At 37.0% G+C, this 16671-nt stretch overlaps 1 protein-coding gene across 2 annotated transcripts in view; it reads left to right on the plus strand.

The window, feature by feature from the left end:
• The window catches only part of LOC121465269 (ephrin type-A receptor 6), a 919159-nt gene that overhangs the window by 167187 nt on the left and 735301 nt on the right, over positions 1–16671 (plus strand). For both annotated transcript variants that reach the window (XM_041678454.1, XM_041678456.1), the window contains exon 3: positions 10430–11093. In XM_041678454.1, coding sequence (XP_041534388.1) covers positions 10430–11093 — 664 coding nt within the window. The remainder of the gene's footprint in view (positions 1–10429; positions 11094–16671) is intronic.

Consider the following 16671-nt stretch of genomic DNA (forward strand, 5'->3'; position numbering starts at 1 on the left):
TGGCTTTGAAGACTGTCCTGGAACTAGTTCTTGTAGACCAGGCTGGTCTTGAACTCACAGAGATCTGCCTGCCACTGCCTCCGCCTCCTGAGTGCTGGGATTAAAGGCATGCACCGCCATCGCCTGGCACTCTCCAAGGTAATATTGGAAGCATACAACACTAAAAAGAAATCCTTTGGTCTAACGCATTCTTGGTTAACCAAAATATCCCATGGATCAAGTTTCTATATCTTTTATCCATCACTTTGTAGTTAATATACCCATCCCTTGAAGTTAAAAAAAGATCTCAAAAAATGACTACAGTCAGAGCAACCTTTCTGTCTTACTTATTCTAACTTTAAAACCTAAATAAGCCAAACTCTCGTTCCCTGAAAGACATGTATTTTTGCTTCAGTTTGATGAGCTTGACAAATTGTTATATAATATGTAATCATCCTGCTGCTGTGGACAAATATCTAGAGGATCTATTTATATGGAGAAATAGCTTATGCTTGGTCCCAAGTCCTTTTCATTTAGACTTTTAACCTAGTGTACATCATGGTGTGATTGTATTGTATTGCTTACCCGAAGGCACCCAGGAAGCAAAAAGAGAGGAGGACAGGCCATGGATCTCTACAATTATTTTATGTCCCCAGTAACCTAACTTTATTTGGCTGGATCACATCCTTTTAAAATTTTAGTCTCTTCCCACTGCTGAAAATGGGTAGAAGGTATTCTTTAAGCTCAAATGGATCTGGGAGACATTACAAACCAAAGTCGTGGTATTCCATAGAGGACTGAGAATATCTGATTCAGTGACAGTGCTGTTAAAAGCAGGTAGATGTCAAAATGTCAAAGATGAACAAGTGAATGACAGTTTTGATATGTTCTGCCTCTTTTAATTTCTGTAAAATTGTTTACATGTAAATAATTCACTAGAAAATTAGTTAAGAATTTGTTTTTAAAAGGAGTGGACACTTTAATCCATTGAACATGTGTAGCATGGAGCTAAAGGTTCCTAAATGTTTGTAAATACAGCTAACGTTTATACACTAATCTAGACTTTCTCTGCCTTAATGGATGTTTTCTAGATCCCTTGCTGGTTTTCTTTCTTGTATGTGTACCAGAAAGAGAAAGAGATTGCAAGAATGAAAGAGAGGAGATGACTGATAGATGGACAGATGATAGATAGATAGATAGATAGAGAGATAGATAGATAGATGATAGATAGATAGATGATAGATAGACAGACAGACATAAAGTCAGAGGGAGAGAGAGAGAGAGAGAGAGAGAGAGAGAGAGAGAGAGAGAGAAGGTCAGGCTGGCCTGAAATTTACTGTGTAGCCCAGATAGTCTTGAACTCATAGAAATCCTCCCTCCAATGCCCCATGAATGCCAGAATTGCTGGAAGAAATGAAACAAACACCAATGTTCAGATTGAATTACTGAACCCTTTATTTCTTTAAAGTACAATTACTTTCCTCCTTCAAGCTTTCAGTACTTTGATGATTCCTTAATATTTAATATTTATACCATTTTACTGATACTGAAACTAAAACCTGTGCTACAAACATATTTTCATAATTCGTTCAACTATTTATCAAGAGTCCAAATACCTACCTTGTACTCATGTATAGCAATTAGTACATGCTACACATTCAGTATAAACTGTTATATGTGGTTTTTGTTTCTTTTGTTTGTATTTTTTGCTATTCGTTTTTTTAACCTGTTAAGAATTTCATACATACTTTTAATATGTCATAATCACTCCTTTTTTTCCTCCATCCCTCTCAGACTCGCCCCAATATGTCTACCCTCCATCATAATGTTTCTCTTCTCCTCTCCTTTCCTTTATTTGTTTTCTTTTAATATGCATTATATACTAATATAAAACTATATATATATATATATATATATATATATATATATATATTCTATTGACTCTAATTAGTGTTGCGTTGCTTGTGTGGTGATGGGGATGGGGCTTTCCACCACATATGAACAAACTATTCATGGTCACATCACAACCCCAAAGAAAGATAACTTTCCCTCCCCTAGAAGCAGTCAACAGTCAATATCTCCTCATCTAGGTTTAGGGCTGCATGAGGTTCATTTAAACCTTATGACCTGTTATGGGTTCTTGTTATTGTGCTTTTTGCTTGGTTTTCTTTTTCTTTTTTTTTAAATATTTATTTATTATGTATACAATATTCTGTCTGCGTGTATGCCTTCAGGCCCGAAGAGGGCACCAGACCCCATTACAGATGATTTTGAGCCACCATGTGGTTGCTGGATATGAACTCCGGACCTTTGGAAGAGCAGGCAATGCTCTTAACCTCTGAGCCATCTCTCCAGCCCCTTGGTTTTATTTTTCTGTTTCTGCGATAAAACAGTGATGAAAACCAACTTGGGAAGAAAGAGTTTATTTAGCTTAGAATTTACAGTGTATCATTGAGAAAAGGAAGGTCAAACGTCAAGATAGAATCCTATAGGTAGGTACTGAAGCAGAGACCATGGAGAAATGCCTATCGGTTTATGTTTTCTGGTTTGCTCAGCTATTTTTCTCATACAGCCCAGGGTTAGCTACTATTGATAGCATACACCACTTTAGGCTTTGCCCTACAACATCTATTATCAATTAAGAAAAGTAATTCTCACAGACCTACTTTCAAGTAAGTCTAATGAAGTTAATTCCTCACTTGAGTTTCTCTAACCCTAGATGAATCTAGTTTCTTCAAGAGACAAAAATTAGCCAGCATAGTTTGGACTTGTGACTCAGATCCCCAGAATGGAAACTGAGGCAAAGATCTCTGCCTCCTCAACACTAGGATTACAAAAGCAAGCCACATATTTGGATTTTGCATTGTTGCTGATATTTATGCTTCTGGTGCCTGCATTTTACCAATTCTAATTATAATATTTTATAAACCTAATTTAAATATTTTAAATAATTACCATCATCTTTAGAATTAGGAAGGTATATCATTTTTTCAGTACCTAGAACTTTAGGTAGGCTTGTCCAATTTCTCCTATGGATGCTCTCTACTTCATGAAACTGGAGAAGTGAGGGGAAAGGAGATTTACGTCTTAGATCCTATGATAGCTTTGTTTTGTTTTGTTTTTCTGTTTTCTATTTTTATGATGAAGGGAAGAAATAACTTCTAGACTCATGAATTTATTTCTTGGATGGTCACATGTACTTTTAAGAACATTGTGGCTTTGCCAATTTTGTCTGCTTAATTGCTACATTGACTTTCAGGAACATCATGGCTTCTTTGGGGGAAGATATTGGACGAAGGCATTCAGCCTCGAAGACAGGAGATAGTCCTGGTGTGCCCTCAACTCAAAATGAATGAAGATTCAATGCTGTCAGAAACATGAGGGCCCACGTTTTACATAATGGCTAGGGAAAGCTTATATGTGGAAAGTTCTTGGTGGAGTTAGAGAAAGTGTGAGTAGGTCGTATGGAAGTGTACTTGGCCAAAGTTGGGAGTGGGAAGTCTGGGAACTGCCACATCCTTCTTCATAGTTATAAGGAGTTGAAATACTTTGTTATGAGCCTAGATGCATGGATTTATGAAGGTAGCTTCATATAATAACAAAATGAAACACATTGAAGCTTTATTGTTTTATTTTTATTAATTTATTGAAATTATGACATTTAATTGAAAATATATTGAGACACATAGTATATGTGCTCTTGAGAGTCACATGCTAGCTATCCTTATGCCTGTGATTTTCAGAGCCTGATTTTAGTACTTAGAAACTATATGATGATATGTAAATCATAAATTCTTTGTTTTGTGAGAAATGTACCTAATATATGAAATAATTTTACATCTCCTGATACTGAATAGTAAGTGTTGTATCTTTTATATCTAGAACAATTTTAAACTTATACCTTAATTTTTAGCCAAATAGATTCAATTTTGAAATTTAATATTCATTTCTTTGGACTATTGCAGTAGATAAAGTTTAACAGTAGACCTTTTGACTGTTCTGGTATTTAAGTACAATTTCAATTTCATGTTTTTAGTAAACACCATTATCTGTAAGGCTTCTTAAATTCATTGAGGAAAATCTTATGCTACCCTATGCATATTGATGCATTCTGTTTGAAAATTCACATTTATCTTTTCTGTTGATTCAGATAGGGCTCTTATCTCTTCATAATATTAGGTCTTTAAGAATTTCAGATGAGATGCTTTTATCCTATCCATTTCCTTCCCAACTTGTATCCATTTCCCCTTTCCCGATTCCTACTCTCCCAAGTCTCTGTACTCTTTTTGTTTTTTTCTGTGAAGTTCAATTTGTCCTGCCTATATATTCTTCAATGTGTGGCCTTTGACTGTAGCATGGTCAATTTGCCAGGGACAACATTCTTAAAGAAAAAAAGATCACCTGGAATAGGCCTTTTATTATACATAATGTAACATAACCAAAGCAAGGAGTACACAAGATTGTCTCCTGGTCTATTCACTCAGTTTGCCTGAACGTCTTGTTTATTTAAGTGGAGAAAAGGCTTGGAATCAATAATAACATACCTTTTATTTATGTTGGAAAAAAAAATTACAGTCTTAGCTTTTTAGTACCACTTGCAGGCTTCCCCTTCTAGAGCATCAGGAAAGTACAGCTGTACTAAGCCAAAACTGTTGGAGGGAGATCCAAGTAGTTAAGGTTTTTGATTGTGTGATGAATAGTTTTATGCCAGTTTGATGCAAGCTAAAGTCACCTAAGTGGATGGAACCTCAATTAAGAAAGTGCTTCCATAAGACAGGGTTGTAGGCAAGCTTGTAGGGCATTTTTTTAAATTATTGATTAATGGTAGAGGGGCAAGCCCATTGTTTGTGGTTTCAGCCTTAGACTTGAGGACTTCAGCTCTATATGAAATTAGGCTAGTAATCAGTAGTATCAAGACAGTAAGAAGCCTACCTCCATGACCTCTACATGAGCTTCTGCCTTCGAATCCTTGCCCTACTTGAGGCACTGCCATCACTGCTTTTGATGATGAACTGATATATAGAAATGTGAGTGAAAATAAGTCATTCCTCAAGTTGTTTTGGTCATGTTTTCTCATCACAGCAAGAGAAACCTCAACTAAAATAGATATTGGTATCAGTGTTTGGCGGTATTGTTCATTCTTTAAAATTTATTTATTTATTTTAGAAAAATATCTTTTCTTATTTTGCATACCAAATCCAGTTTGCACTCCCTCCCCTCCTACAGTACCCTCCAGATTCCTCCCTGTCCCACCCCTGTCAAGTCCACTCCTCAGAGAGGGTAAGGATTCGCATAGGGAATCAACAGAGTCTATGACGTTGCTTTGGAGGCAGGACCAAGGTCTTCCCCACTATATCTGGGCTGAGCAAGGTATCACTCCAAAGAGAATGGGTTCCAAAAAGGCAGTACAAGCAGGAGGGATTAATCCTGGTCTCACTGCCAGTAGCCCCACAGTCTGTCCCAACTACACAACTGTCACCCACATCCAGAGGCCTACTTTGGTCCTATGTTGGTTCCCCTGCTGTCAGTCTGGAGTCGATTAGCTGCCATTAGCTCAGGTAAGCTGTTTCAGTCGTTATCCCCATCATGGTCTTGACTTCTTTGCTCGTATTCTCACTCCACCCACTCTTTGCCTGGTCTTTGTGAGCTCAGCCCAGTGGGTCTCTGCCTCTGCTTCCATCTGTTGCTAGATCAAGATTCTATGAGGGCGTTTAAGACAATCATTAATCTGACTACAGGGCAAAGCGCCTTCTTCGCGCACCCTTCTCCACTATTGCTTAGGGTCTTGCTGAGGTAATCTTTGCGAATACCTGGGAATTTCTCTAGTGTCAGGTTTCTTGCTAGCCCCATAATGGCTCCCTCTATCAAGATATTTCTTTCCTTGCTCGATGTCTCTGTTCTTCCCCCATCTGGACAATACTGTTTCCTCAAGTTCTCCTCCCCCATCCTCTCCTGCTGCTCTTTTGCCCTCACTTCTACCACCACTCCTATGCTCCCAATTTTCTCAACATATCTTGTCAATTTTCCCACTCCAAGGGGGATCAATATTTTGTTTTTGTTTTTGTTTTTGTTTTTTTTTTTTTTGATTGTAGAAGGATTTTGGAATTGTGTGCCAGAAAGCCATTGAGTCTCCAAAGCTGGGTGTGTTGTTTTGTGGAGGTAACATATGAATGTGAAGAGAAATGCCTTGGAAAGAGGCCTGGCTTGTAACATTCCATTGGGAAAGTTTCAGAGTCGCTCAAAACTCCATCAGGGACTTTGCACAATTTAAGTTAAGAAACTGTAGTTCTGGTTACCTGGAGCTGAAAAACAGCTGTGATTAACAAGAAACCAGAACCATTGAGGAAAAAAGAAAACCTTTGCTTTGCTGGGTTTATCAACACTGGTCAGCTGGAATTAAGAAATTAGCAGTCACAAGCAGAGTCCAACATCATTGAGAGGAAATCTTCTGGGAAGTGTTTTCTCAGTCTGAAAACCCAGAAGCTGTGCTATAGAAATGGCCAGGGTCCTATCTTCTGCTGACTGCTGAACTTGGCAATAGAATAGTCAGACAGATGGTACTTGTTTTGAAGGAATAAAGAGGTCATGGAGAACTACTGAGGCTTTAGACTGTGTGGCAAGCCTGGAGTCTCTGAGGAGAGTATAGGAGAAGCTATTGGTGAAGGTGTAGCCAAGTTACAACAATTAACTCCTTCATTTAGCCATGCCAGTACTATGAGTTGACCACCAAGAACAGCAGCAGTGGTGGGATGGATCCAAGCTGTGTGTAATACATAGGACAAATCCAGTGAAGTGACAAAAGCCCTTTCTAGGAGACCAGAAGATAAGGAATGGATCTCAGACATTGAATCTTGAGTTATTACACAGTTATGTTTTTTTTTTAAATGGTGATGGTGCCCTGGTTCTTCCCTCCTGAAGTAAGTGGCGTCCAACGTTGGGCTATTTTGCCCCCGACTCAAGCGTAGCCCGCTAGCTAACACAGCACGCTCCCTTGTGCCGATTTTTAGTTCGTGACTCAGGCCCCAGTGCCAAGTCCGAGACACACTCGGCCACACAGGCCCATTCTGCCCCGCCTGTTCGCCAGAGCAATTAACCCCTCCCTGCCTGCCTTGGCTAAGTTTGCACCAGAACCCCACTACCTGAATTAGCGGAAGCTCAAGTACCTGTGGTTTTGCAACAAAAGCTGCCACAGTGGCAGATTTGGTCTGATACAAAGTGACTTGGCAGGGCAGTGAAGGAGCATGCATTTAATCCCAGCACTTGGGAGGCAGAGGCAGGCGGATCTCTCTGAGTTCGAGGTGGGCCAGGCGGTGGTGGCGCATGCCTTTAATCCAAGTGCCTAGAAGGCAGAGACAAACAGAGACCTCTGTGAGTTCAAGGTGTAATAGTGTACACCTTTAATCCCAATGCCTGAAAGGCAGAGACAGGCAGATCTCTGAGAGTTCAAGGACAGCCTGGTCTACAGAGTTATTCCAAGTCAAAGATACAGAGAACCTGTCTCAAAAAGCAAAAAATAAAAATAAACAAAATAGAGGTTAAAATAAAATGCACAAAGATGGAAAATACACAGAGAATTTTGATAGTGTATGCTATTATGCTCTCTTTGAATTGTTTGAATGCTGCGAAAAGAGCAACAGCTGTTAAAAGATATTTGTTTATAAATGCTGCTGAACTAATCCAATATAGATATTTTGAAAATGCCTTGACTTTTAAATTTGGATCTAAGGACACGATGCTTTGGAAAGGAGCTTCTTATTTTGTTTTCATAGAGGGTGAGAGTCTGTGGATTTCTTCTATTCCAATACGGTATGATGGACCACGCCCTGCTGAAGGTTTGCTGTGAACACCTTCAGAAAATTGCTTTGCTCAACTGCTAACTGAGATGAAACTAGCACACAGGTTATACCATGAAAGACCTAATTAATGATGCCCCCATTTAGCAGGAAACAGTTTGGAGAGAAATAACTGCACCCATGTTCCCAAATATGGTTTATAAATGTTCTTTTACATTTAAATGGGGATATGATATAGGTATGAATAATTTACATTGACATGGATTTTGCTTTAGTGATATAAATTTAAGGTCAATATTGTTATATGTATATATGTTTCTGATCTTGATTAAGGTATTGTGATTGTGTAGTTCACTGAAAATGTAATATATATATATATATATAGCTTGTTAATCGATAATCATAATAGTCAAGCTTGTATTCATGTTAGTTAAGATTTTCTAGATGTACATAGATATATTTTAGATAGGCAGTCTTCATATGATGTGGGAGTGTCATTTATCAATCTGTTGATTTCATTGGTTAAGCAATAAAGAAACTGCTTGGCCCTGATAGGTTAAAACATAGGTGGGAGGAGTAAACAGAACAGAATGCTGGGAGGAAGAGGAAGTGAGCTCAGAGAGACGCCATGCTCTCCTTTCCCGGGCGGACGCGAGAGCTCTGCTCTCTGAGGCACACGGGATGAAGCTCCGACTCAGGATGGACATAGGCTAGAATCTTTCCCAGTAAGACTGATGCTACACAGATTATTAGAAATGGGCTAGTCCAGGTGCAAGAGTTAGCCGAGAAGAGGATAGATATAATGGGCCAAGCCGTGTTTAAATGAATACAATTTGTGTGCTGTTATTTTGGGGCATAAACTAGCCAGGTGGCTGGGGTGCTGGGGACGCAACCCTGCCACTCCTATTACTACAAGTAAGAAAGCATTTGATTTTATTGGAGGCTACAATAAAAGTTGAGAACTTAAAGTTGGGAGTCTTTGGATTTTAAACGAGACTTCTGATTTTAAAAAAGATTAAATTTGAAGTGTTTTAAATTTGTAAGAATGGGTCTTTCAAGTTTGAGAATGTCTTATATTGTGATATCAATATTAATGTGTAACTTGGGGGAGGAACAAGAAAAGAAAGGTTGTAGCTTAACAGTGATGTGCTTGCATGTAAAGCTAACAGAGAGTTAAGCTAAAATCATCTGAGATCTGGGAGGACAGAACCCCAAGTAACAAAGAGCTTCTGTAAGATCTAGCCATCCAGAAGCCTATAGGGCATTTTCTTTGTGATTGAAGGGTGAGGGCCCAGCCCATTGTGGGTGGTTTTATGCCTAGGCTCATGGTGTTAGTTTCTGTAAGAAGGCAGGTTGAGCAAGCCAGTAAGTTGCACTCCTTCATCACATCCACCTCAGCTTTTGCCTCCAGGTTACTATACCTTGACTGAAATAAACCTTTTCCTATCCAAGTTGTTTTTGGTCACAGTTTTTCACCACAGCAGTAGTAACACTAGCAGATAGCACCAAGTCCAGTACAAACTGAAATAGGTATTAGCTGTGATCACCTTTGCCTTGTTTGTCTCTACCTCTCAGGGAATCTGTGGATTATTTAAATGGTTGGTACTAAGATAATGATAGTCTAGTTGTCTATCAACCAATGGCGTTTCATCTAATAACTGCTAATTATAGAGTCTAACTATTCTATCCTCCACTTGCTCAGCTAGCTTTCTTGTAGAAACCAGGACCATCAACCTAGGGAGGTACCACACGCTATGGAAAGGACCCTCCCTTATCAACCACTCATTAAAAATGTGTTCTGTAGCCCAATATTATGAAGGCATTTTCCAAATTAAGGTTCCTTCCTCACCAATTACTACAGCTTGTGGGAAGTTTACAGAAAAAAATAGCCAGCATAGAAAGTATCCCTATCTATCTCAGAAGGACGTAGAAGTGTTTAATTTCATACTGGTTGATATATCCCACTATGTAACAAATTATGGATGAGGATAGTTTGGGAAAAACTACTGGACACATTTTAATGGATCCAGTAATTTTGATCAAATAATGTATTACTTTAAATCCTTTTAGTAAGCAAATACATATTTTTATTTTTTATTCAGTTTATGTGTCTGTTTTCTGTGTGCATGCATGCATTAGAGTTCAGAAGCTCATGGGAGCCAGGCAAATCCTGTCAGGGCATCTACATATATAGTTGAAGGTGACAGTGAGCTGCCTAATGGGGGTGCTGGGAACAAGTTTTGGGTCTTCTCCAAGAGCAGTATGTGTTTTTAATTTTAAGCCGATCTACCTTTCCAGCTCTCCCCAGAATTGTGACTGCTTAAGATATATATATATATATATATATTTACATGCATATACCTTACAGCAACACTATGAAAAAGGTAATGTTACCAGTTCTATTAAACAGTTGAGGAAACTGATAGTATTAAAGCTGTTTTTGTCATATGATTAACGGGGAAAGCCCCCAGAAGCGTAGGTTGTATATACTTCCAATCAAAGGGTCATGGATAAAATGCTGCTTGTTGCTTTGGACAGTTACATAGCATGGATTTATTATCTCATTCTCTCTTGTTAGAATATTCTTAAATATCAACATTTCTGTTTCTGGCAGTAGTTTTATAATCTCTTCATTATTTGTCTTTTTCTTTGTGCAGTGGGATGCCATTACTGAAATGGATGAGCACAACAGGCCCATACATACATACCAGGTATGCAATGTCATGGAACCAAACCAAAACAACTGGCTTCGGACTAATTGGATCTCTCGTGATGCTGCACAGAAAATTTACGTGGAGATGAAGTTCACACTGAGAGATTGTAATAGCATCCCATGGGTCCTGGGAACTTGTAAGGAAACATTCAATCTGTATTATATAGAATCGGATGAGTCCCATGGGACTAAATTCAAGCCAAGCCAATATATAAAGATCGACACAATTGCTGCTGATGAGAGCTTTACTCAGATGGATTTGGGTGATCGCATCCTTAAGCTCAACACTGAAATTCGTGAGGTGGGGCCCATAGAAAGGAAAGGATTTTATTTGGCTTTTCAAGACATTGGGGCATGCATTGCCCTGGTCTCGGTTCGTGTTTTCTACAAAAAATGCCCCTTCACTGTGCGGAACTTGGCTATGTTTCCTGATACCATCCCAAGGGTTGATTCTTCATCTTTGGTTGAAGTGCGGGGTTCATGTGTGAAGAGTGCTGAAGAGCGGGATACTCCTAAACTCTACTGTGGAGCTGATGGAGATTGGCTTGTTCCTCTTGGAAGGTGTATCTGCAGTACAGGGTATGAAGAAATTGAGGGATCCTGCCATGGTAAGACGCAAAACTGCAAATAATTTATCTTGTATCTTAAATTGTTTCTCAGAAGTTTTCGTGCTTTTCCTGATCATTTCTTGTTGAAGAAATTGACTTCTATTAACTGAAGACAAACTGATCTATTGTTTTTACCTTTCATATGGAAATGATATAACATATTTCTTTCAATTAAACCCTGTAAGTTCTTGGAATCATATCATTTTTATATAGGAAAACAATACCAACCTCTGTGGATTACTTACCTTTGCTAGCCAGTAAATTTAATATAGGTAAAATTTTTACCTATATTAAATTTTTAATTTTAGTAAGGTATTTAAATATAATTGTTAACATATAATAACATTGCAAAATATACTTAAATTTCAAATTATAACTTTCATATTTTTATCATGAGAGTGGAATAATTGATTTAAGAATAATTTTTCTCTCACCTTAATCATCTCATTGAGACTTACTAATTAAATAAATAAAATTACTTAACCTTAATAAAACCCAACTATTTACCTATATTTAAATTGAAATTTCAAGTAATACGATGTAGAAATACAGTGATCATTTTGTACAGAGTGGTGGACCAAACATGTTCTAATCTCTGTGGTAAATTATTCCCAGGAATATTTATCTTCTGGCATTATATTATATTTATTCACTAATATACTAGCATTACATTCACATCTGTTTAAAATGCTGAAAGACATAAAGATGGGAAAGAAATAAAAAGATTCTCTTACATATGCAAATGTACTTACAAATGTATATATAAATATTGAGCAATAAAATGAATATTCACAGGTGTAATCAATACTTCACACGAGCTATTGATTATCACAAATTTCACTAAACTGTTAACTGATGGTAATGCTTGGAGTTGAAAAACATTAATAGTGGCATGAGAAGATTTTATCTGTTGCATAAAGCATGAAACAGTCTCTACAATTTAAAAACTAAGATATTTTATTAAAATTAAACAAATATTTAAAAACCTAACATTTTTGTCCACCTATATCAAGGTTTTATACTAGAGAATTTATAAATTATCCTAAAAGGGATGGCCTACGAATTTCCTTTGCCTTTGAAAAGGCATAAATAAACATTAATTAACTCTTCAACAATTTTGGGAAAGCAAAAGAGCTCTGGATAAATATTATAAATCTAGGATTCTATGTATTTATTATTTAACAATATTTTTATATGAAATTTCACTTTTACATAAGGAATAAACTTTCACTCATTGTTTGGCAGAGATGGTTTTAAAGAAAAGATAAATAGCATTAGTTTATTTTGAGACTGAGTATTTGCATTTGCAATATTATCTTTAGTACCCTTCCTCTGGTCACAGAAACAAGAGGCTCTGTGTACTGCCCAGGCACTCATCATTTCTAATAAACATAGCAAAATGAGAATTAACCTTGGATGTTATATCCTTAAATTACTAACTAAAAAAATTGACTTTATATACATAAAGTAGTAATCGTAATTGATATGAAGTAATCATAAAACTTCTAAATATATATGGTTCCCACTATAAGTAATAAACTGTTATTTTCAAACAAGTGGGAAACAGAGTAGATGTAAAGATTTTTATAAAGATATGCTTTCCATTTTAAGCTATTCATTTTTTTGAGCACTTTTATAATGTTCCTCTCTTTCCTACAATAATAAGACATACCATTGCTTCTATTCTCTGCCAACACTTTATATCACAGCCAAACCTCTGAACTTTTCATAGCAAGTGCCAAAGTATTCAAATGTCTATGAATAAACTTATTCATGAACTTTATATACTTATATGAATTAAATAAGCACTTCAAACTATAACTTGACTACACATCTATGGAGGGGGAAAGAGAAGCATAATTTGTATTTACCTTTATTGGTTTAGCTTACTTTGATAAAATAATCATTTATATTTAATATTTTTGAATGTATATTCTCTTAGTTACTCCTGTTGATGACATATGTGTGTTGTATTTATCTTTGAGACAAAACAACACAAAACAGTCAGCCAGACACATCGATAACTTAGTACATTCATGTAGTAGATAAACTTAAGACAGAAAAATGTTGAGTCTCCTAATGAGACTATCTGATTGCTTGACCAGAGTCGGAGTGCTTAAGATTATCTCTTCCTTCCCAGAATTATTCTCTAGGTGGCCTCCAAAGATTGCAGAAATTACCTTAAGCTTTCCTACAACATTGAAGGATCAGAAAGAAAAGGCAACCAAAAAAGAGAAGGAAAGATAAGGTTAAGCATTTTTCGTGTTTCATGGGTGTAGAAGTGTAGAAGGAAGAACCTGTGAGGGATTAAATAGCTGATACTGTATTGACAAAGGGCTACAGCTGTGTTACTGACCCTCATTCCACTGTTTCTCCCTCATTAATGTCCTTACTTCCTTACATAAACCTGTGCTTCCATTTTATGGCATCATGCTGAAGCCCAACGTAGCTTCATCAAAATCCATTTCAGATGAGAGTGAAATGTTATACTTGAATCTCCTCTTATTTGAAAGAAAGTTTGTATCATAAGTTGACCTTGAAAGCAATTTCCTTGGTGCCTTCCAAAACCCTGCCCCGTCTCATTGTTATTCTACTCTGTATCACATAATCCATTCAATCCCAAAGTGTCCTGTTTATTGCTTACTGTCAACTTGACCCAACTTAGACTAACTTTGGATGCCCAGCATCCAAATTCAAAGATTGCCCAGCATTCAACCTGAGGCCACTGGTCTAGGATTGTAATTTTTTAAAATTGTTATTGGTGGGTCCAGCACACTGCCTAGGTGGGCTATCATGAAGTCTCTAAGAAAGCTAGATGAGCAAGCCTGTAATCAGTGTTCCTCTCCAGATTCTGCTTGAGTTTCGAGCATGACTTCTCTTAGTGATTCATTGTGATGTGGAAGAATAAGTCAAATAATCACGTCCCTCCTTTAAATAGCCTATTATAAGAATGTTTTATCAAAGCAATAGAAGAGAAAACTAGGACACAAAGCAAAGGCCATTGCAGTTTTTAACTTGACGTCATGGGAGTCCCTTATGTTTCCAAAATGATTTTGTAGGTCCGTTGAAAGTGACTATTCACTACAACATTCAAAAAAAAAAACTCACAATTTGGTCTCCTTTTGCTTTATAACCTTGACAAATGTTACCTGTTGTTCTGACTTACTGGTTTTGAACAATGTGTATGTTCCTCATGTCTCTTAATGTTTTCTGTGCTTTATCTAAGGGCTTGGTTCCTTTATTGGTTGTGTTTTCTATCCATGAATTTCATTAATCTTACCTAATTAAATGTAATTATTTATATAGGTTGGTTCTCACAAAAAATTAATCCCCCTTTCTTTGTTTTGTGCTATAGTTTGTAATAATTATGCATGAGTCTTTTTCATCGCATCTATCAGATAAAGAGTTGTATTTAAAAAATCACCTGTGCAATATAGTGTAAGAAATGGGTTTCTGTGAATGACCACAAGGCAGTGAGAAAGGAATGCAGTAAAAGTAAAGCCCATCCATCAGGGCACATGTTTCTCCTCATTATCTCTCAGTGCTTTAGATCTGTAACTATTTAGAAAATGCTGCTACCTTTAATTTTACTAATGATAAGCTGAAAGTATTGGAAACAGAAATGTTTTGCTTGGGATTGCAAAACAGCTGCTAACATATTGAGAATGGAAGTCCAGTTCTTTCTCTACTTGGCCTTTGAGAGGCAGTGACTATTTTCAAACTTTGCTTGAATAAACTTGAGAATTAGGGTTCAGCGTGCAGCAAACCCACAGAAATGTAATTTATAGTATAATTCCATATTGTCTGTCACAAGGAGATGCAGGGTTCCTTTTTTTACATAATTTGGTCCTTGTTAAAATTTAAGAACTTGACAAAATTTTGAAGTTTGAGAGACTAAACAGGAGGCCATGCAGGTTTGAACTCTTAGTAACATCCAAGAGTAAAGATATAGACAGCAAAAACTAACGTTATTATTTTTGTGTTAAAATTCAAGGAAAGAGGCAGGCATGGTAGCAGAAGTCTTTAAGCAGTTTCATGGGCAGGGCCTCTGTAAGGGAACATAGTCCCAGAGACAATTAGGGTAAGCTGGTTTTGTAGTCTGTTGTCCATCCAAAAGTGGAATGTAGAAAGAGGAAGACAGAAGAAATTTTTGCTTTCTGAGCTCTAATGCAGTGCCTTAGTTAGGTTCACTTTTGTTGTGATGAAATCCCATAACTCAAAGCAACTTGTGGAAGAAAGGGTTTATATTACTCAATTTCACATAACAGCTCATCATCAAATGCAGTTAGTTCAGGAGCACATAAGGGAAACTTGGAGGCAGGAGCTGATGGAGAGGCGATAGAGGGATGCTGCTTACTGACTTGCTCCCCATGGCTTGATCAGCCTCCTTTCTTATAGAACTCACAACCAACAGCCAATGAATGGCACCACCCATAATGGGTTGGGCCCTCCTCCATCGATCAGTATTTTAAAAAATATTGTCTTCCAGTCAGATCTTATGGAGGCATTTTCAGAATTGAGCCTTCCTCCTTTCTGATGAATTTATCTTATGTCAACTGATATATAAAACTAGCTAGTACATGTGGAAAACTGAACAGCTTAGTACTGATTCAGTAAGCAGCCAAGTTTTAAGAGTCTTCCAGAACTCTTGTTCTAGAAGTTGCTGTGTCAAGAAAGTATTTACTCTTTCTTTTTCCTTTTTTCCTTTTTCCAGGTATACCATATTCCTTTCTGTGTTCTTTCTCTAAGCCCTTTCTTTCTTTGGAAAATACAGTATTCTCCATTATCTCTGGAGGTCTCAATCTTTGTCTGAGCAGTAGAAGCTGCTATACTCTTAATCTTAATTATTAGACAGTGACTAAGCCCTTTGTGAAAGAGTTTACTGAAATCAACCATGATACTTGTGTCAAAGGATATCACCATGCTAGTATATGTGTGCCTCAAAGGAATCCCTCAATATGGAAGGCATCTGTTATATACGTCAAAAAGGATGTCACAGGCCTTGGACAATCCAGTTTGCACTATAAAATGTTGATATATCTAGTCACATCTCCTAATTGATATCTGGGAATGGCTGACTTTAAATGGCTCTTTCTGTTTCCTAACATCCCTCCTAGTATGGCCTGTCAAACCCACACCTTCAAAGTCCACTGCATGATACATATTGACTTCTACTTGAGTGGTTTATTATGAGATTATATTCTAAAAGGTAGATTAATGAGTTGTGAATTTCCCTTTCCTTTTGCATAATATTGGTAACATAGACTTATACCCAGATTCAATGAGCAAAATAAGAGCTGCACTCTGATTGTTGCTATATCAATCAAATAAAGAGAAATATGATTTTAAGTATAAATTCTAAATTTTGAAACCAAATCAAAATGCTTCAAATTACTCTATTCATAACAAGTCAGCTTTTCATCCTAAGTACCAACCTATTTTTCATAATCATTTAAACATCTTCCCAAACAAAACTGTTGTGCTAGCATACTGATGCTGACATAATTTTAATTGTTTTAATTTGGTCTACTTTATGACATTATTTTTAAGATCTGAGCAAAATATTGTTGATTCTTAA

This window comes from Microtus oregoni, unplaced genomic scaffold (genome assembly GCF_018167655.1).
Source record: "Microtus oregoni isolate MIOR12 unplaced genomic scaffold, Mior012 000030F_ref0000283, whole genome shotgun sequence".
NCBI classification, from domain to species: Eukaryota; Metazoa; Chordata; class Mammalia; order Rodentia; family Cricetidae; genus Microtus; species Microtus oregoni.